Below are 20,716 nucleotides of genomic sequence, written 5' to 3'. Positions count from 1 at the left end.
CATGGTTGAATCTATTCCTCACACCATAGTGACTATTCTGCTGGCACGCCACTACTTTCATGTCACTTTTATAATGTTGACCCTCACCTCATCTTCTTCTTTGCTCCAGTGTCCTTTCTTAAGAGAAGGATCCAAAGACTTTGACCAGCGATGAAGCAGCTGCATGGGCTCTCTGCCTTCCATAAAATAGGAAACTGCATAGAAACATAATTAATATTAAACCTGGCAGTAAATGGAATATATTAACAAAGCATATGTTTAGCCCCGAGGGCTGCTTTTCCTACAGCAGCTATAAGCAGAAGGATACAGATTATTCTAGGACTGTGCTCTCTTACAAGCGGGATACAAATAACTTCAAATATTTTCCTGTTCATCCATCTCTTCAAAGTAGCACTTGCTACTGGCATCCATTTGTCTTCTTGGATAAAACGGCCAGACAGCCTTTCCCCAGACTTGCACCCCCTACCCATTGGTTGGCCAAGAATGCACATGCTTTCAAGGAGGATAAGGGAGTGAGCTGATGACCGGGACCTCCAACAGTGGCTTTCCCACTTGAAAATTATATAAAAAGTAAATTTCCCTATGATTCCTTCTATCTGCCAATATCTGTCTGGGGAAAGTCAGAAGATCCATAACACAACAGAAAGTCTGCTGCTCCTTCTGAAATCACTATAGATTTCTTTAAATTTGCCTCCATTTGAACAGAGATATCAGCAAGGGCATGTCAACACCATAGTCCTCATACTTCTACAAAGTTTTATGTATGTGTACATGTATGCCGGAGACAATACTCCCTCTTGCGGTAAGGTATGTGTACATGTATGCCGGAGACAATACTCCCTCTTGCGGTAAGGTATGTGTACATGTATGCCGGAGACAATACTCCCTCTTGCGGTAAGGTATGTGTACATGTATGCCGGAGACAATACTCCCTCTTGCGGTAGGATATGTGTACATGTATGCTGCAGACAATACTGACTCTTGCGGTAGGATATGTGTACATGTATGCTGCAGACAATACTGACTCTTGCGGTAGGATATGTGTACATGTATGCCGGAGACAATACCCACTCTTGCGGTAGGATATGTGTACATGTATGCCGGAGACAATACCCACTCTTGCGGTAAGGTATGTGTACATGTATGCCGGAGACAATACTCACTCTTGCGGTAAGGTATGTGTACATGTATGCCGGAGACAATACTCACTCTTGCGGTAGGATATGTGTACATGTATGCCGGAGACAATACTCCCTCTTGCGGTAAGGTATGTGTACATGTATGCCGGAGACAATGCTCACTCTTGCGGTAGGATATGTGTACATGTATGCCGGAGACAATACTCCCTCTTGCGGTAAGTTATGTGTACATGTATGCCGGAGACAATACTCACTCTTGCGGTAGGATATGTGTACATGTATGCCGGAGACAATACTCCCTCTTGCGGTAAGGTATGTGTACATGTATGCCGGAGACAATGCTCACTCTTGCGGTAGGATATGTGTACATGTATGCCGGAGACAATACTCCCTCTTGCGGTAAGGTATGTGTACATGTATGCCGGAGACAATACTCACTCTTGCGGTAAGGTATGTGTACATGTATGCCGGAGACAATACTCACTCTTGCGGTAGGATATGTGTACATGTATGCCGGAGACAATACTCCCTCTTGCGGTAAGGTATGTGTACATGTATGCCGGAGACAATGCTCACTCTTGCGGTAGGATATGTGTACATGTATGCCGGAGACAATACTCCCTCTTGCGGTAAGGTATGTGTACATGTATGCCGCAGACAATACCGACTCTTGCGGTAGGATATGTGTACATGTATGCTGCAGACAATACCGACTCTTGCGGTAGGATATGTGTACATGTATGCCGGAGACAATACCCACTCTTGCGGTAAGGTATGTGTACATGTATGCCGGAGACAATACTCCCTCTTGCGGTAAGGTATGTGTACATGTATGCTGCAGACAATACTGACTCTTGCGGTAGGATATGTGTACATGTATGCCGGAGACAATACCCACTCTTGCGGTAAGGTATGTGTACATGTATGCCGCAGACAATACTGACTCTTGCGGTAGGATATGTGTACATGTATGCCGGAGACAATACTGACTCTTGCGGTAGGATATGTGTACATGTATGCTGCAGACAATACTGACTCTTGCGGTAGGATATGTGTACATGTATGCCGGAGACAATACCCACTCTTGCGGTAGGGCAGCGATGGCGAACCTTTTAGAGACCGAGTGCCCAAACTACAACCAAGTCCCACTTATTTATCGCAAAGTGCCAACAAAGAAATCTAATTAGTGATTTATACTCCTTGTTCTGTCACATCTTTCATTCATATCAGCCCCCTGAGGACACCAATAAAGCAGAAAATAGAAGAAATTTGGATGATCATTGTAGCTTCCCTCCAGGGTCCCATAAACAGGAAGAATTATCAGGGCCGGAGCAGGAGCTACAATGATAATCCAGATCTGTCCACACCTTCCCACTTCTCCAGTAGTCCCAGATAGCACTGTCACTTTAAAATAGCTCTGTGCACAGCAAGTCCTGGGCTGTCTGGGACTGCAGGAAGATACCTAGAGTCATCTCTGGTGATGGCCTGAGTGCCCACAGAAAGGGCTCTGAGTGCCACAGGTTCGCCACCACTGCGGTAGGGTATGTGTACATGTATGCTGCAGACAAAACTGACTCTTGCGGTAGGATATGTGTACATGTATGCCGGAGACAATACTCCCTCTTGCGGTAAGGTATGTGTACATGTATGCTGCAGACAATACTGACTCTTGCGGTAGGATATGTGTACATGTATGCCGGAGACAATACTCCCTCTTGCGGTAAGGTATGTGTACATGTATGCCGGAGACAATACTCCCTCTTGCGGTAAGGTATGTGTACATGTATGCTGCAGACAATACTGACTCTTGCGGTAGGATATGTGTACATGTATGATGCAGACAATACTGACTCTTGCGGTAGGATATGTGTACATGTATGCCGGAGACAATACCCACTCTTGCGGTAGGGTATGTGTACATGTATGCTGCAGACAATACTCACTCTTGCGGTAGGATATGTGTACATGTATGCCGGAGACAATACTCCCTCTTGCGGTAAGGTATGTGTACATGTATGCCGGAGACAATACTCACTCTTGCGGTAAGGTATGTGTACATGTATGCTGCAGACAATACTGACTCTTGCGGTAGGATATGTGTACATGTATGCCGGAGACAATACTCACTCTTGCGGTAAGGTATGTGTACATGTATGCCGGAGACAATACTCCCTCTTGCGGTAGGGTATGTGTACATGTATGCCGGAGACAATACTCACTCTTGCGGTAAGGTATGTGTACATGTATGCCGGAGACAATACTCCCTCTTGCGGTAGGATATGTGTACATGTATGCCGGAGACAATACTCCCTCTTGCGGTAGGGTATGTGTACATGTATGCTGGAGACAATACTCACTCTTGCGGTAGGGTATGTGCATCCCCACTCTCATTCGCTGGACAAAGTGCGCCAGCATCTCATCTTCTTCCTTGGTGAACTCTTTCCTCTTGAAATCTTTATTGTTGGTCTGGAACTGTTGGAGACACTGGAAGGCCGTTCTATTTGTCTGCAAAGAGTGAACCATGAGACACTGCTGGACATGTTGTAGACTATGTTGCACGCATATACAGTAAAGTAAGGAAAAACCTGTACACAAACATGTGCTCACTGAGGCCAGCTAGTGATGTACAGTTCTTGTGCTTGTCTGCAACTCCCATCAGCAAGAAGTAATAATAATAATACTTCCTTTATTTAGTGCACACAGATGCTGCAGCGCTGCACAGAGCTTGCCAAATCAGTCCCTGTCCCCAATGGGGCTCACAATCTAATCAACCTACCAGTATGTTTGTATGTAGAGTGGGAGGAAACCGGAGGACCCAGAGGAAACCCATGCAAACACGGAGAGAAAACACAAACTCTTTGCAGATGTTGACCCTGGGACTTGAACCCAGGACCCCAGCGCTGCAAGGCTATAATGCTAACCGCTAAGTCACCGTGCTGCCCCAACAGAGACAAGAGATTCGCACACAGACCAGAGGTCCATTTTCTAAGCCCACAATGTTATGGTAAAAAAAAAAACTCACCCCGAGCTCCTCCGCTATCATTTCCCAGTTAACGAAATTGTGTTCTTCCGCAATTTCTTGCAATTTTTTTATTTCTTCTTCTCCCCAAGGCTCCTTGTTGACATGAGGGTGCAGGCTGTTCCTCCAAACTTTACTCAGTCTTGCTGCGCTGTGAACTCCCTCAAGCTGCGGAAAGATGATTTCACATATAATAATAATAATAATATCTTTATTTATATAGCGCCATATCCTTCATCGCTGCATCCAAGGGTACTTTATAAACAAGTTTTCTTTTTTTTAATTTCTATCTGAAACCTGCAGAGTCTTTAGGACTACTTGATGCAGGTCCCTAAAGGGTAAATGACAGAAGTGCAGTTTACCTCTTTCCTGGACTTGTTCAAGTTCTGTGAGATTCTACACTTATCCAGCAGTATGACAATAGTGCAATGCATGTCATTCTCTACAGATGAATATGGTACCATGGAGCAACAATCAGCACCACACAGAACCTGTGCTTATATTACGTCATGTTATACATAATGCAGCCAACTACAGCCGAGATTACAGCCGCACTTACATTGACATTGGAAATCTTCTCCCAGTCATGGTCATCGGTTCGCTGTCCCAAAAGCTTTTCCTCTGGAAGGCAGCTGAATTTAATTAAAAAAAAATATTGTTATGATTAACAATAAATTGTAACAAGATCCAATGACTCTAATACAGAGGTTCTTAACCTTGTTTGAGGTACCGAACCCACCAGTTTCATATTCACATTAACGAACCCTTCTTTAGTGATGAATCAAATAAGTGTGTGTCTTGACCTCCGTGGCGGAGGCTCCGCCGAAACCCTGAGACCGACCCACTGAACCCGGGTTAAGAACCACTGCCCTAATATCTACCTGTGTATTTGTGGTATTGGGACATGCTTAGGGACCCCTCTTAACATTCGAATACAGAAATTACTCTGTATTCATCGAAATAGCGTCCCTGACATCCCACAGACAGCACAATAATAATTCTTTATTTGTATACCGCACACAGATCACACAGCGCTGCACAGAACTTGTCACATCAGTCCCTGTCCCCAATGGGACTCACAATCTAATCAACCTACCAGTATGTTTTGCAGTGTGGGAGGAAACTGGAGGACCCGGAGGAAACCCACGCAAACACAGAGAGAACATACAAACTCTTTGCAGATGTTGACCCTGGGACTTGAACCCAGGTCCCCAGCGCTGCAAGGCAGTAATTCTAACCACTAATCCACCGTGCCGCCCCTTAGCCCCATATTTTAGGCAATAGGGGTAGATGGGACTCCTCTCTTTAGGAAAGTTATGGCAGTCGGTGAATATGTGAATGAGGTTTGTTTTAATGTCATCCACTTCTGGGAGTCCAAGCAGAAAATTATCCGCTGTCAGTACATTCCATTTAGAACGAACCAAATAATGTATCATATCAAACCATGTAAACTGAATAAAAACAGGACTCACTTGATGTTGTCTATTTCTTGCTCCAGGTCCTGGATCTGCTTTGTAAGGATGGTTTTTTCCAAATCACTTTTGGCGAGATCCCGCTTCTGCTGCAGATATTCCAGTCTGTAAAAAATATAAGTTACATAAAATTAAGGTGTTGCACAATTTGATTGTTTCCACAGAATAGGGGATAATGTTATAGATGGGGGTTGCATCCAGATTCTGCATTAATACTATTGAGGCGCTGGAAATTGTCTAGCACAGCGCTCAGTTATCTCCGGTACTCTGATAGACAGTGAATGGTGTGGGAGATGACCAAGCTTTGTGACCCTTCTTTTTGCAGTTCTGCTATAAGCTTCTTTAAATGATGAAATCTTTGGAAACACTTTACATATCAAAAAAAGGTTTTTTTCATGAAAAGCGAGACTTTACCTTGATAGGATAGTTTTATTAATGACAATTTTTTTTTCCTTTATCAAATCAGCCGATAAATTACTACAAAATGTGAAAAAATAAGCTTTTTTTTTGTCATTTTTCCAATTAAAGGTATACCCCTGTATATACTCGAGTATAAGCCGAGGTACCTAATTTTAACACATAAATCTGGGAAAACCTATTGACTCGAGTATAAGCCTAGGGTGGAAAATGCATTGGTCATAGCTTCCAGCCAACTTATAGTTTGCCAGCCCCCTTCCCTATCACTATATAGTAGGCCAGTCCCCTTCCCCCAATATATAGCCAGCCCTCTGCCCCCCCCCCCAGTATATAGCTAGCTATCCCCTTCCCCCAGTATATAGCCAGGCAGCCCCCTGCCCCCCAATATAAACAGCTAGCAGTCCCTCTGCCCCCTATTATATAGCCAGCCAGCCCCCTGACCCCCCCCCCCCAGTATATAGCCAGCAGCCCATGTCCCCAGTATATAGCCAGCCAGTCGCCTGCCACCCCAGTATATAGCCAGCTAGTCCCTGCCCGCAGTATATAGCTAGCAATTATAAAAGTTGATTTTAGAAGGAATGAGGCCATGGATAACACATATAAGAATATTACCATAGTGACAGTTAAAGAGGACCTGACACCCTCAGGTCTAGGAGCTGCTTACTAAAGTAAGGTGTGGGGGTGACCTGCATCAGTACAAGTCAGGCTACTAATACAGAAAAGAAATAAGTAAATAAAACACTGCAATGTCACAGTCTTCGGTGAGATACCAATATGATTGATGACACTACAATGCTCCGGATCACATACATGGAATGGGATGGTTTTCTAACTTACTTTAGTAACTTGGGTTGAAGTATCCGCTGTAAGCTGTCGCTCAAAACTGCTTTTGTTAGATCATCATTGTCTGTAGTCCTCCCTGCAAAAGTGTTCAAAACTTAGATTAGGGTTCTACAGAAATCCTAGAAAATTGTTAAAAGGGAACCTGCATGAGAAATTGGCCTATTAAACTATTACCTTGTGTTGTCAACCAGCTGAACAGCTTCTCGATCATGTTTCTTTCATGGGCCGGATTGGTGCCATCATCAAGAAAATCAACTTTGAAGTCAACTAGTTGTATAAAGTCATGGAGGCGGAGAGTTTAACACTAAAGTCACGCTCTCCCCACCTCTGAACACCTCCGACCCTGTGATCGACATCATGAACTGGACTTCAGGAGATCAGGATAATGATGTCCTGGGATGCAGGAACATCAATTACAGTGAAGGGGGCATTTTGATGCAGGGAGAGCTTGACTTCAGTGTTAAACTCTCCACCTCCTTGACTTCATAAAAGCAATTTACATCTCACTTCAAAGTAGATTTTCTGGATGATGCCACCACACCATAGCATGAAAGAAACTTGATCTAGAAGCTGCTCAGGCGCTTGGTAACATAGTTGTGGTTAATTTGGCCAATTTCTGATGACAGGTTCCTTTTAAAAACATTAGTGCACTTTGGTCTGCGGTGCTCCTAAATCTCATCCAGACACATAAACCTATAGTCGGAGGTTAATGTTGGCTTACCTCCCATTATTATAAGAAAAAAAACTGGACATGCTGACATACAATATGCCTGATCCTTTTCTACAGCAATCGGTCACAGTGAATTCTAGCAAACAACTCACATTTTTTAATGATTAGTTCAGGGAATGATTTTAGAATATAAGAAGATCTCTCCATCATCTCTGGATTGGCAGGAGGCCCCTTGAAGAAAGTAAAGAGAAATTATTCATATTTTCAGAGGGGAAAAAGATGCTAGAGCAAGGAGAGGAGGATAGCGGCACCGGGTTGCATCATGGGGTAAACAGAGAGGATGCCGGACCACAAAACGGATGTAATTTTATCAGCAGGTCCAGCACAACTGTGTGCGGTTTGAGATCTGATCACGGAGAGCAGCACATGACGCAGGTCGATCTTTCCAGGACATTGTACACACAAGTTAGAATCACTACTGGTTAGTCCCTGCAATTTAATGTTGCAGCATAGCGGGTATAAACAAATTGTATTTTTATTAGTAGCTTCAGCTTGAGATCCTTTACTAAGTATAATGCAGGTCGTTTAAGATGCATCCAATGCCTCCCCTTAGAGAGGACCAGTCAGGTCAATTTGGGACCCTAAACCAACTACAGGTCCATATGGACCTGTGGTTTGGGGTCCTGAATTGACCTGTATATCATCTTTGCTTTGCATCAGTGAGGCACATCAGACTCACATCAGCAGAGCCTCCTCTCATGTTTCGGCAAGTGAAGACAGAACAATATCCCAGCTTCACTGCGCATGCGGCTTCATTTGCCACAACGCGCAGGCGTCCAGAGCTCCAGATGCAGGTATAATTTTTTTTTGTTTCAGTGACGACATGTAGGGGGATATTTGGGACACTAAACCACTGATCCATTTAGTGTCGCAAATACTCCTGTTGTCCCTATAATGGCAAACAATCCTAACAATACAAGGAAAGCATGAATCCTCCTGAAATGTTACACTGTCACTTACCAGTCCACTGGTTTTGTCTTTAAAATATGGCTTTAAGAAATGACCAATGGCCAGATTTGCTGGGTAAGGTTTTCCGCTCTTGAGCTCAGTTCTCTTTCCAGCAATTTCCCAGAGCAATCGTTCCTAATAATAGACATTGGACCATAATGTATAAATTATTACCATAAAGTAATATTCAAAACAGTGGCATAACTAGGAAAGGCAGGGCCCCATAGCTGATTTCTGAATGGGGCCCCACTTACCACTTAAAAATATACATACAGTATATGCACTCCATATATACACACATACATACACTACCATATATACCCATGCATCATATACATAGACATACAGCATATATACATCACATATGCAGAGCATATACACATCACAAATACATACATATAGCATATTCACACCAAATACCTCAGATGTCGGGGCCCCCTGACACTGTGGGCCCCATAGCAGCTGCTATGGCTGCTACCCCTGTAGTTACGCCCCCGATTCAAAAGGTTTAACAAGATTTTAGTATATTAGAGACCTATCCTTGGGTCATCGGTATCAGATCAGACCTACATGATGAGATGATGGAAGGATCTTGCTGCTGCGGCTTCTTACTGTATGCCAGTAACAGCGCCATCCACTGCATAGCAGCTGGGTCTAATATTGCCCAGGATATGCCATAAATGTCTGCTGCCAGAGGTGAAACCTTCCACCACTATATTGTTAAACACCAAGCGATTTGATATTGATTAATATCCTATAGATAGGTCATCAGTATTGAAAAAATAATTGTAAAAAAATCCCTCTAAATATTAAGCCCCGTGCCCAACCCCGCACCTGCTGAACTTTATTTTGAGAGATAAGAAGTTCCAATTCCTGAAGTTTCTCCTGTATCACGGCCTGATAGACAAGGTTCATCTGCAGGCATATCTCCGCTCTGTGACCTCCGTCATCCAGGACAATTTCATCCTGAAATGGGAGAAATAATACAGAATATACAATGGCGTTATTCTTATCACCTATACAGGCAGTCCCTGATACGTACAAGATAGTGTGCACTGGTTTGTTCTTAAGTTGAATTTGCGTGTAAGTCGAAACTGTATATTTTATAATTGTTGCTCCAGACAAAAAATTTTTTTTTGCTGCAGTGACAAATGTATTTTCACAATTTTAGCTGCCATGGGACCAGGGATCATCAATAAAGCTTCATTACAGACACATTACAGCTGATCATTGCAGCCTGGGACTATAGTAACATCCAGAGATCCTCACCAGATGTCACAGTGGGATGAGGGGTCTGTCTTTAAGTAGGGGTCGTCTGTAAGTCGGGTGTCCTTAAGTAGGGGACCGCCTGTACTGGAGACAATAAGCAGACCAAAGACAAAATGTCAGGTCACAAGATCATACTTACACCCTCCAGGTCTTCATCCAGACTGTCCTCACTCTCTGAATCATCTATAAATAGGCAAAAACACGGTTAAATAAAGCATTTTATACAAAACCACCACATCCTGACACTTCACAGCACAAGACACTTAGAGCCTGATCACCTAGAGCCTAACCCTTTGCAATGTGTCCTTACTACTTGGCTGCTGCACTTCACATTGCACTTGTGATATCCATCATAGCGGAGGTGTACATGTATCGAGGATCCAGACTTGTACTTGGAACGTATATCACCCTATAGCCATACAGTGACCTGTGTTGTTCCTAGGCTCTGTGTAATCTATACTGGAGTATGTTTTTGCAGGATAACAGCACAATATGGTACATGCAGTAGTGCACCAAGCACTCTTGTAGTCAAGTCAATGAGGGCCTGTATGATTGGCCAGGGGTCCCTCCCCCAGCCAATCTTAGCCATGGCTAAGCAAAAAGATAGGCGAGTCCAGCTTCCAATCATATCAGAAGTTAAAAAAACAAAAGTTAAAAAACATTAATAGACGTCCATTATGTGTCTGATAGGCTGACGCATTTCGAACCAGCATGCTACGACTAAGAACCTGCTAGTACGAAACGCGTCAGACTATGACACACATAATGGACATTTATTAATGTTTTTTTTTTTTAACTTTTAACACAGATGTCCATGCATCCGCGTATACAGGTTTTTTTTATCACGGAGGTAAACTGAACTGATAAAATTTTTTATAGCCATGGCTAGTTGTTAGGGGTGCCCATTTGCCGGATTGGCTGTTCGGCCACCAATCTGGTAATATGTCCACGTCAGGCGGCCGAACCCAACTATCAGGTCCGCTCATCTCCAGATGAGAGTTAATGCAGCTTCACTTAAAGGGGTTGTCCAGGTTGGCCACAGGTTGTACTACAGGCCCTTACCATCACTGCTGCTATCTATTGGTATACAGAGGTTCAGCAGTGACACCGCATCCGCAGATGGTTAACACTACAATCTACCAATAGATGCGAGCCTTGTTAGGTATAAACTATTTAAAAAAAAAATGTATGAACCCAAAAAAACCCTTTAAATTAATGTTTTTAGCTAATATTTCTTGCAGCCAGGTCCTCGGTATAATCGGATGTCACACATAACATAATAGGATGTCACACAGCTGATCCGACCTATTTGTTCCCAAACAAGTTGCTTTTCAATATAAATATGTATAAAATTAGTAAATAAATTATATTAAAGTAAAATATCAAAATAAAAAATTAGAACTCACAGCAAAAAAAAAATAAAAAATTAAATAAAAAGACAAAATTAGCTCATACGAAAAAAAAAGTTGTGGCTCTTAAAATGTGGCACCAGAAAATACAGTTTTTGATATTTATAAAAAAAAAAGGCAAAAACCCCCATAAAATTATATTTGAATCAACAAAATTAAGAATTTTTCTGTAAAATTTTAAAAATGTATAGAAATTTTATGTAATTTAGGTCAATGTAATGTAAGTAAAACTGTCCTAACTTCTTTGCTCTGTAACTCACCAAGACAACAAATAATGGGAGAAATACAGAAAATAAGTGAGTTTCCTACCAGCATCGGACCCATCGCTGGTGCCGCTCAGAACCACATCGATCGATGAGATGTCAGTACCCAAACTTCTCTCAAGTGCTTCAATCTCTCTCTGAATCCTGTCTCTGACGGCATCTAAGTCTGGGACAGACATGGTGCCTGCACACAGGTGACACAGTGAGTATTACACATGCACACTCCAGGGTTGCAGGCTTCTCGCACGGTCTGTGTGTTCCTGACACCGGAGCCTTGTCTGCAAGGGAAGCAGAAGTGCATTCTGGGTAATCATATGCAAATGTGTTTACAGGACGTGAAGCCGAAGAGGGAGCTGGCAATGTGCAGCTAGCTGATCTCATTGTGCAAGCAGTGAGGAGGGGTGTGGCCTGCCAGCCGCATCTATTAGCATGAATTACCCACCATGCACTGCTCGTGTGGTGGCTCTGCAGCAGCCAAGATCCAAGAATAATCTGATTATGTGCAGCCTGGGAAGAAAATGGAGAAAGTATTAGTGACTAACAAAGTGCTAAGAGAGATTAACATCACAAAAGAAATAAAAAAGAAAGTGTTTGAAAGTTGCAGGTTACCCGAGTCATCCTCATAGACTGTAAGATCTTGTGTCACCCCCTCATCCTCATAGACTGTAAGCTCTTGTGTCAACCCCTCATCCTCATAGACTGTAAGATCTTGTGTCAACCCCTCATCCTCATAGACTGTAAGATCTTGTGTCCCCCCTCATCCTCATAGACTGTAAGCTCTTGTGTCCCCCCTCATCCTCATAGACTGTAAGCTCTTGTGTCTCCCCCTCATTCTCATAGACTGTAAGCTCTTGTGTCACCCCTCATCCTCATAGACTGTAAGCTCTTGTGTCACCCCCTCATCCTCATAGACTGTAAGATCTTGTGTCACCCCCTCATCCTGATGGACTGTAAGCTCTTGTGTCACCCCCTCATCCTCATAGACGGTAAGCTCTTGTGTCACCCCCTCATCCTCATAGACTGCAGGCTCTTATGTCACCCCCTCATTCCCATAGACTGTAAGCTCTTGTGTCATCTCCTCATCCTCATAGACTGTAAGCTCTTGTGTCACCCCCTCATCCTCATAGACTGTAAGCTCTTGTGTCCCCCCTCATCCTCATAGACTGTAAGCTCTTGTGTCACCCCCTCATCCTCATAGACTGTAAGCTCTTGTGTAATCTCCTCATCCTCATAGACTGTAAGCTCTTGTGTCACCCCCTCCTCCTCATAGACTGTAAGCTCTTGTGTCACCCCCTCATCCTCATAGACTGTAAGCTCTTGTGTCACCCCCTCATCCTCATAGACTGTAAGCTCTTGTGTCACCCCCTCATTCCCATAGACTGTAAGCTCTTGTGTCACCCCCTCATCCTCATAGACTGTAAGCTCTTGTGTCACCACCTCATCCTCATAGACTGTAAGCTCTTGTGTCACCCCCTCATCCTCATAGACTGTAAGCTCTTGTGTCACCCCTCATCCTCATAGACTGTAAGCTCTTGTGTCACCCCCTCATCCTCATAGACTGTAAGCTCTTGTGTCACCCCCTCATCCCCATAGACTGTAAGCTCTTGTGTCACCCCCTCATCCCCATAGACTGTAAGCTCTTGTGTCACCTCCTCATCCTCATAGACTGTCAGCTCTTGTGTCACCCCCTCATCCTCATAGACTGTAAGCTCTTGTGTCACCCCCTCATCCTCATAGACTGTAAGCTCTTGTGTCACCCCCTCATCCTCATAGACTGTAAGCTCTTGTGTCACCCCCTCATCCTCATAGACTGTAAGCTCTTGTGTCACTCCCCTCATCCTATTAGACTGTAAGCTCTTGTGTCACCCCCTCATCCTCATAGACTGTAAGCTCTTGTGTCAACCCCTCATCCTCATAGACTGTAAGCTCTTGTGTCACCCCCTCATTCCCATAGACTGTAAGCTCTTGTGTCACCCCCTCATCCTCATAGACTGTAAGCTCTTGTGTCACCACCTCATCCTCATAGACTGTAAGCTCTTGTGTCACCCCCTCATCCTCATAGACTGTAAGCTCTTGTGTCACCCCTCATCCTCATAGACTGTAAGCTCTTGTGTCACCCCCTCATCCTCATAGACTGTAAGCTCTTGTGTCACCCCCTCATCCCCATAGACTGTAAGCTCTTGTGTCACCCCCTCATCCCCATAGACTGTAAGCTCTTGTGTCACCTCCTCATCCTCATAGACTGTCAGCTCTTGTGTCACCCCCTCATCCTCATAGACTGTAAGCTCTTGTGTCACCCCCTCATCCTCATAGACTGTAAGCTCTTGTGTCACCCCCTCATCCTCATAGACTGTAAGCTCTTGTGTCACCCCCTCATCCTCATAGACTGTAAGCTCTTGTGTCACTCCCCTCATCCTATTAGACTGTAAGCTCTTGTGTCACCCCCTCATCCTCATAGACTGTAAGCTCTTGTGTCAACCCCTCATCCTCATAGACTGTAAGATCTTGTGTCAACCCCTCATCCTCATAGACTGTAAGATCTTGTGTCCCCCCTCATCCTCATAGACTGTAAGCTCTTGTGTCCCCCCTCATCCTCATAGACTGTAAGCTCTTGTGTCTCCCCCTCATTCTCATAGACTGTAAGCTCTTGTGTCACCCCTCATCCTCATAGACTGTAAGCTCTTGTGTCACCCCCTCATCCTCATAGACTGTAAGATCTTGTGTCACCCCCTCATCCTGATGGACTGTAAGCTCTTGTGTCACCCCCTCATCCTCATAGACGGTAAGCTCTTGTGTCACCCCCTCATCCTCATAGACTGCAGGCTCTTATGTCACCCCCTCATTCCCATAGACTGTAAGCTCTTGTGTCATCTCCTCATCCTCATAGACTGTAAGCTCTTGTGTCACCCCCTCATCCTCATAGACTGTAAGCTCTTGTGTCCCCCCTCATCCTCATAGACTGTAAGCTCTTGTGTCACCCCCTCATCCTCATAGACTGTAAGCTCTTGTGTAATCTCCTCATCCTCATAGACTGTAAGCTCTTGTGTCACCCCCTCCTCCTCATAGACTGTAAGCTCTTGTGTCACCCCCTCATCCTCATAGACTGTAAGCTCTTGTGTCACCCCCTCATCCTCATAGACTGTAAGCTCTTGTGTCACCCCCTCATTCCCATAGACTGTAAGCTCTTGTGTCACCCCCTCATCCTCATAGACTGTAAGCTCTTGTGTCACCACCTCATCCTCATAGACTGTAAGCTCTTGTGTCACCCCCTCATCCTCATAGACTGTAAGCTCTTGTGTCACCCCTCATCCTCATAGACTGTAAGCTCTTGTGTCACCCCCTCATCCTCATAGACTGTAAGCTCTTGTGTCACCCCCTCATCCCCATAGACTGTAAGCTCTTGTGTCACCCCCTCATCCCCATAGACTGTAAGCTCTTGTGTCACCTCCTCATCCTCATAGACTGTCAGCTCTTGTGTCACCCCCTCATCCTCATAGACTGTAAGCTCTTGTGTCACCCCCTCATCCTCATAGACTGTAAGCTCTTGTGTCACCCCCTCATCCTCATAGACTGTAAGCTCTTGTGTCACCCCCTCATCCTCATAGACTGTAAGCTCTTGTGTCACTCCCCTCATCCTATTAGACTGTAAGCTCTTGTGTCACCCCCTCATCCTCATAGACTGTAAGCTCTTGTGTCAACCCCTCATCCTCATAGACTGTAAGCTCTTGTGTCACCCCCTCATTCCCATAGACTGTAAGCTCTTGTGTCACCCCCTCATCCTCATAGACTGTAAGCTCTTGTGTCACCACCTCATCCTCATAGACTGTAAGCTCTTGTGTCACCCCCTCATCCTCATAGACTGTAAGCTCTTGTGTCACCCCTCATCCTCATAGACTGTAAGCTCTTGTGTCACCCCCTCATCCTCATAGACTGTAAGCTCTTGTGTCACCCCCTCATCCCCATAGACTGTAAGCTCTTGTGTCACCCCCTCATCCCCATAGACTGTAAGCTCTTGTGTCACCTCCTCATCCTCATAGACTGTCAGCTCTTGTGTCACCCCCTCATCCTCATAGACTGTAAGCTCTTGTGTCACCCCCTCATCCTCATAGACTGTAAGCTCTTGTGTCACCCCCTCATCCTCATAGACTGTAAGCTCTTGTGTCACCCCCTCATCCTCATAGACTGTAAGCTCTTGTGTCACTCCCCTCATCCTATTAGACTGTAAGCTCTTGTGTCACCCCCTCATCCTCATAGACTGTAAGCTCTTGTGTCAACCCCTCATCCTCATAGACTGTCAGCTCTTGTGTCACCCCCTCATCCTCATAGACTGTAAGCTCTTGTGTCACCCCCTCATCCTCATAGACTGTAAGCTCTTGTGTCACCCCCTCATCCTCATAGACTGTAAGCTCTTGTGTCACCCCCTCATCCTCATAGACTGTAAGCTCTTGTGTCACCCCCTCATCCTCATAGACTGTAAGCTCTTGTGTCACCCCCTCATCCTCATAGACTGTAAGCTCTTGTGTCGCCCCCTCATCCTCATAGACTGTAAGCTCTTGTGTCACCTCCTCATCCTCATAGACTGTAAGCTCTTGTGTCACCACCTCATCCTCATAGACTGTAAGCTCTTGTGTCACCCCCTCATCCTCATAGACTGTAAGCTCTTGTGTCACCCCCTCATCCTCATAGACTGTAAGCTCTTGTGTCACCCCCTCATCCTCATAGACTGTAAGCTCTTGTGTCACCCCCTCATCCTCATAGACTGTAAGCTCCTGTGTCACCCCCTCATCCTCATAGACTGTAAGCTCTTGTGTCCCCCCTCATCCTCATAGACTGTAAGCTCTTGTATCACCCCCTCATCCTCATAGAATGTAAGCTCTTGTATCACCCCCTCATCCTCATAGACTGTAAGCTCTTGTGTCAACCCCTCTTCCTCATAGACTGTAAGCTCTTGTGTCACCACTTCATCCTCATAGACTGTAAGCTCTTGTGTCACCACTTCATCCTCATAGACTGTAAGCTCTTGTGTCACCCCCTCATCCTCATAGACTGTAAGCTCTTGTGTCACCCCCTCATCCTCATAGACTGTAAGCTCTTGTGTCACCCCTTCATCCTCATAGACTGTAAGCTCTTGTGTCACCCCCTCATCCTCATAGACTGTAAGCTCTTGTGTCACCCCCTCATCCTCATAGACTGTAAGCTCCTGTGTCACCCCCTCATCCTCATAGACTGTAAGCTCTTGTGTCCCCCCTCATCCTCATAGACTGTAAGCTCCTGTGTCAACCCCTCTTCCTCATAGACTGTAAGCTCTTGTGTCAACTCCTCTTCCTCATAGACTGTAAGCTCCTGTGTCAACCCCTCTTCCTCATAGACTGTAAGCTCTTGTGTCACCCCCTCATCCTCATAGACTGTAAGCTCTTGTGTCAACCCCTCTTCCTCATAGACTGTAAGCTCTTGTGTCAACTCCTCTTCCTCATAGACTGTAAGCTCTTGTGTCACCCCCTCATCCTCATAGACTGTAAGCTCTTGTGTCACCCCCTCATCCTCATAGACTGTAAGCTCTTGTGTCGCCCCCTCATCCTCGTAGACTGTAAGCTCTTGTGTCACCTCCTCATCCTCATAGACTGTAAGCTCTTGTGTCAACCCCTCTTCCTCATAGACTGTAAGCTCTTGTGTCAACTCCTCTTCCTCATAGACTGTAAGCTCCTGTGTCAACCCCTCTTCCTCATAGACTGTAAGCTCTTGTGTCACCCCCTCATCCTCATAGACTGTAAGCTCTTGTATCACCCCCTCATCCTCATAGAATGTAAGCTCTTGTATCACCCCCTCATCCTCATAGACTGTAAGCTCTTGTGTCACCCCCTCATAGACTGTAAGCTCTTGTGTCACCCCCTCATCCTCAGACTGTAAGCTCTTGTGTCACCACTTCATCCTCATAGACTGTAAGCTCTTGTGTCACCACTTCATCCTCATAGACTGTAAGCTCTTGTGTCACCCCCTCATCCTCATAGACTGTAAGCTCTTGTGTCACCCCCTCATCCTCATAGACTGTAAGCTCTTGTGTCACCCCTCATCCTCATAGACTGTAAGCTCTTGTGTCTCCCCCTCATCCTCATAGACTGTAAGACCTGTGCCTTCAATCCTATTGTTCGATGACCGTTTTACTCTGTAATGTCTTTTTTTTCATCTTGGAAAGTGATGGGATATTTGCTAGGACATGCCATCAGCCAGTGATGAATGGGGAATCAACCCCTGGGACCCCGAGGATGTACCTCCTAGGTACATAATGTAAAATAATGGATTTTCATTAAAACAGGGGGAAATATATATATATATATATATACAGAGCACTGTAGATTCCCCTGTGCCTATGGCATATTAATTGTCCCTCAAGATCTCTGCTTGCTGTCAGTGAAAAATTTGAGGAGTAATTCGGAAATCCTGCCCCAATTCGGGGTATCGGAAATTGTTGATATCAGGCATCTCAGGTGCTCTCATAAATAGTGAATGAGTGTCGGAGATAGCAGAGCAACGTGCTGGGTGGCTTCTGACACTCACCTAGTATTATACAGAGTATCGGGACAGCAGTCGGACCCTACGTATCAGATTGTTATCCCCTATCCTGTGAAAAGGGTCCAATGTGTTACAACCCCTTTAAGGGCTCAGGATTCTTCTTAGCTATTCACTAACAGCAAGCAGAGATCTTGAGTGGGACAATGAACAACAGCTAGACTGTCAAACTAGGTACAACCCCTTTAACTCACTAAACACTTAGCATGATTGTTGCAAAAACGCAGCTGCGAGAAGTTTTTCAGTCTAAAAATGGGAGAAAATTGATACATAATGGGGCAGATTTACTTACCCGGTCCGTTCGCGATCCAGCGGCGCGTTCTCTGCGATGGATTCGGGTCCAGTCGGGATTCATCAAGGTAGTTCCTCCGCCGTCCACCAGGTGGCGCTGCTGCGCTGAAAAGCATCTGAACGCACTGGAGTTCACCGGGCCGGACCAAGTGAAGGTAAGCGCGTGTCCCGCGACACTTTTCTTTTTTTAAATGCTGCGGTTTTTCAGAATCCGTCGGGTTTTCGTTCGGCCACGCCCCCCGATTTCCGTCGCGTGCATGCATGGCCACAATCCGATCGCGTGCGCCAAAATCCCGGGGCAATTCAGGGAAAATCGGAAAAATATTCGGGTAACACGTCGGGAAAACGCGAATCGGGCCCTTAGTAAATGACCCCCATTATATTATATAATGTAGCGGAAATTTTCAGTAATTTAATTTTGTATAAAACTCTTGAATTTATTGTTGAATGTAAAAGTCATGGAGGGGAAAACCATCATGTCCATGTCAGAGAGGTGGGTGGACGCCATAGGGGCTGATGCAGGGAAAGATGTTCCCCTCTGTACGCCCCCTATAGGTCATAAGTGGAGGTTGATGGCAGATATGGCTTAGCCCATTGTAGGGGACACCCTGTCCTCGGATAGAGTTAAACGGGGCAGTGATATCTAAAAAAAAAAAAAGTGCACCCCCTTATAATAAGGCATATGTACCCCCAAACTGTAATGCAGTGTACCCCAATACTGTGAGGTAATGTTCTGTATGCACATATGCTCTATGTCCCATTCAAGCCAATAACTGTGTACTCAAATATCACAATGGATCCCCAATACTGCCTCATGCCCCCTATAGATTGCCCCCCAAAAACACATCTATCTGAAGCACACAGCAGCCAATGACAGAGCAGCTTTCATTTTTCAGCAGTAAAATACGAAAGGAAAGCTGAGACGTGATTGGTTGCAACAAACACCATGTAATTTTAGTCAGTGCATATCAAGGTCTGCCGTGCCCCGTCGTGACCCTTCCCTCAAATTACACATTGTCCGCCAAGACTCGCTCCATTCCTGTCACGGTTCCGCTCACCCTGAAGTCACCAAACTAAATCCGCTTACTGCGCACGCGCGCGACTGACGGGGATTTAGAAGCGCATGCGCACATGTTCTCCCGGGAAGCCTCGGGTTTAGGCGCTATATTCACATCCTAATATGGTGAAGAGCAGCAGGATCGGTGTATAAGATCTGACGCTACTATAAACCAACGTTATGCACACACCACCGATACAGCTCTTGTCATACTACAACTACCCATCCCCCCTGTGCATCGCAATGCATGCTGGGAACTGTAGTTCGCCACAGTTATGTCTAAGTTATGTGGGAATGGCTGCCACTAGCATCAAGTTATGTCAAATAGATCTCACTTTTCATATAAAGTCACAGCTTTACATAAAATATCTCATATGTATGTATATTTATATACATTTGTGATTCCTAGACAATCCCTTGAAGAGCTGTGGCAGTAAGAGAGACCAGGATGTCCTGGGAACAACACACGTCCGCTATGTACAGGATGAACCCAGTGGTGTAACTAGAAGCTGATGGGCCCCAGTGCAAAGTCTGTGCCAGGCCCCCCCCCGACTATAATGTATGGTTTATAGTAATAGTCTTCTCATATGGGAAAGTAACACCATGAGGGCCCCCTAAACCTCTTGGGCCCAAGTGCAACCGAACCTCTGTACCCCCTAAAGTTACGCCCCTGGATGGAGATACATGGGTTCTTGACGTGTAATACTGCACAATGTTCCTTTATACATCTTTGTGGGACTGACAATGAGAAGCAGAGTTGTCTCTCAGCCTACATGCACACCCTGGGGGAGATTTAGCATTGGTTTTGCTGGCCTTTTTGGTGCATAAAAGCAGCAAAAACTTTACGCACTAAACTGGTGTAAACATAGAACTGCTGTTAGTGCAAAGCCAGATTCATGACTTGCATCTTTTTTTAAAAAGTCGCAAAAAAGTCACAAAGTCACTCCAACCCAATGTTTTGCGCCTTTTTGTTAAAAAATATCCCAGACACATATAGAGAATAAGAACATTTATTGAAGGACCAAAGCCACTTTCATGAATCTGATGAGCAGTGGAACTTCAAAGACCAACATAGAAGTGGGCAGCACAGTGGCTGAGTGAGTAGCGCTTCTGCCTTGCAGCACTGGGATCCTTGGCTCAAGTCCCACCCAGGGTCAACATCTGCAAAGAGTTTGTATGTTCTCTCTGTGCTTGCATGGGTTTCCTCCGGGTCCTCCAGTTTTCCCCGACACCCCAAAACATACTGGTAGGTTGATTAGATTTTGAGCCCCATGGGGACAAGGATTAATCTG

The 20,716-nt window shown here is 45.1% G+C and overlaps 1 protein-coding gene across 2 annotated transcripts in view; it reads right to left on the bottom strand.

The window, feature by feature from the left end:
* Window positions 1-19,481, bottom strand: part of SNAPC4 (small nuclear RNA activating complex polypeptide 4) — a 30,441-nt gene extending 10,960 nt beyond the window's left edge. The window contains exons 1-13 of one of the 2 annotated variants that reach the window (XM_072124440.1): window positions 19,426-19,481; window positions 11,952-12,016; window positions 11,556-11,787; window positions 9,977-10,020; window positions 9,403-9,534; window positions 8,581-8,703; window positions 7,713-7,791; window positions 6,885-6,966; window positions 5,631-5,735; window positions 4,718-4,790; window positions 4,162-4,326; window positions 3,497-3,644; window positions 88-194 (exon numbers count right to left, since the gene is read on the bottom strand). In XM_072124440.1, the coding sequence (XP_071980541.1) occupies window positions 88-194; window positions 3,497-3,644; window positions 4,162-4,326; window positions 4,718-4,790; window positions 5,631-5,735; window positions 6,885-6,966; window positions 7,713-7,791; window positions 8,581-8,703; window positions 9,403-9,534; window positions 9,977-10,020; window positions 11,556-11,688 (1,191 nt within the window). In that variant the 5' untranslated portion in view covers window positions 11,689-11,787; window positions 11,952-12,016; window positions 19,426-19,481. Of the gene's footprint in view, window positions 1-87; window positions 195-3,496; window positions 3,645-4,161; window positions 4,327-4,717; window positions 4,791-5,630; window positions 5,736-6,884; window positions 6,967-7,712; window positions 7,792-8,580; window positions 8,704-9,402; window positions 9,535-9,837; window positions 10,021-11,555; window positions 11,788-11,951; window positions 12,017-19,425 lie in introns of those variants that run through there. The other variant, XM_072124441.1, reaches the window with a different exon arrangement.
* Window positions 19,482-20,716: the final 1,235 nt, after the last annotated feature.

Source organism: Engystomops pustulosus, chromosome 9, assembly GCF_040894005.1.
Source record: "Engystomops pustulosus chromosome 9, aEngPut4.maternal, whole genome shotgun sequence".
Classification (NCBI taxonomy): domain Eukaryota; kingdom Metazoa; phylum Chordata; class Amphibia; order Anura; family Leptodactylidae; genus Engystomops; species Engystomops pustulosus.
Note: the sequence above shows the minus strand (reverse complement) of the source record. Positions and strands in the feature narration are given on the sequence as shown.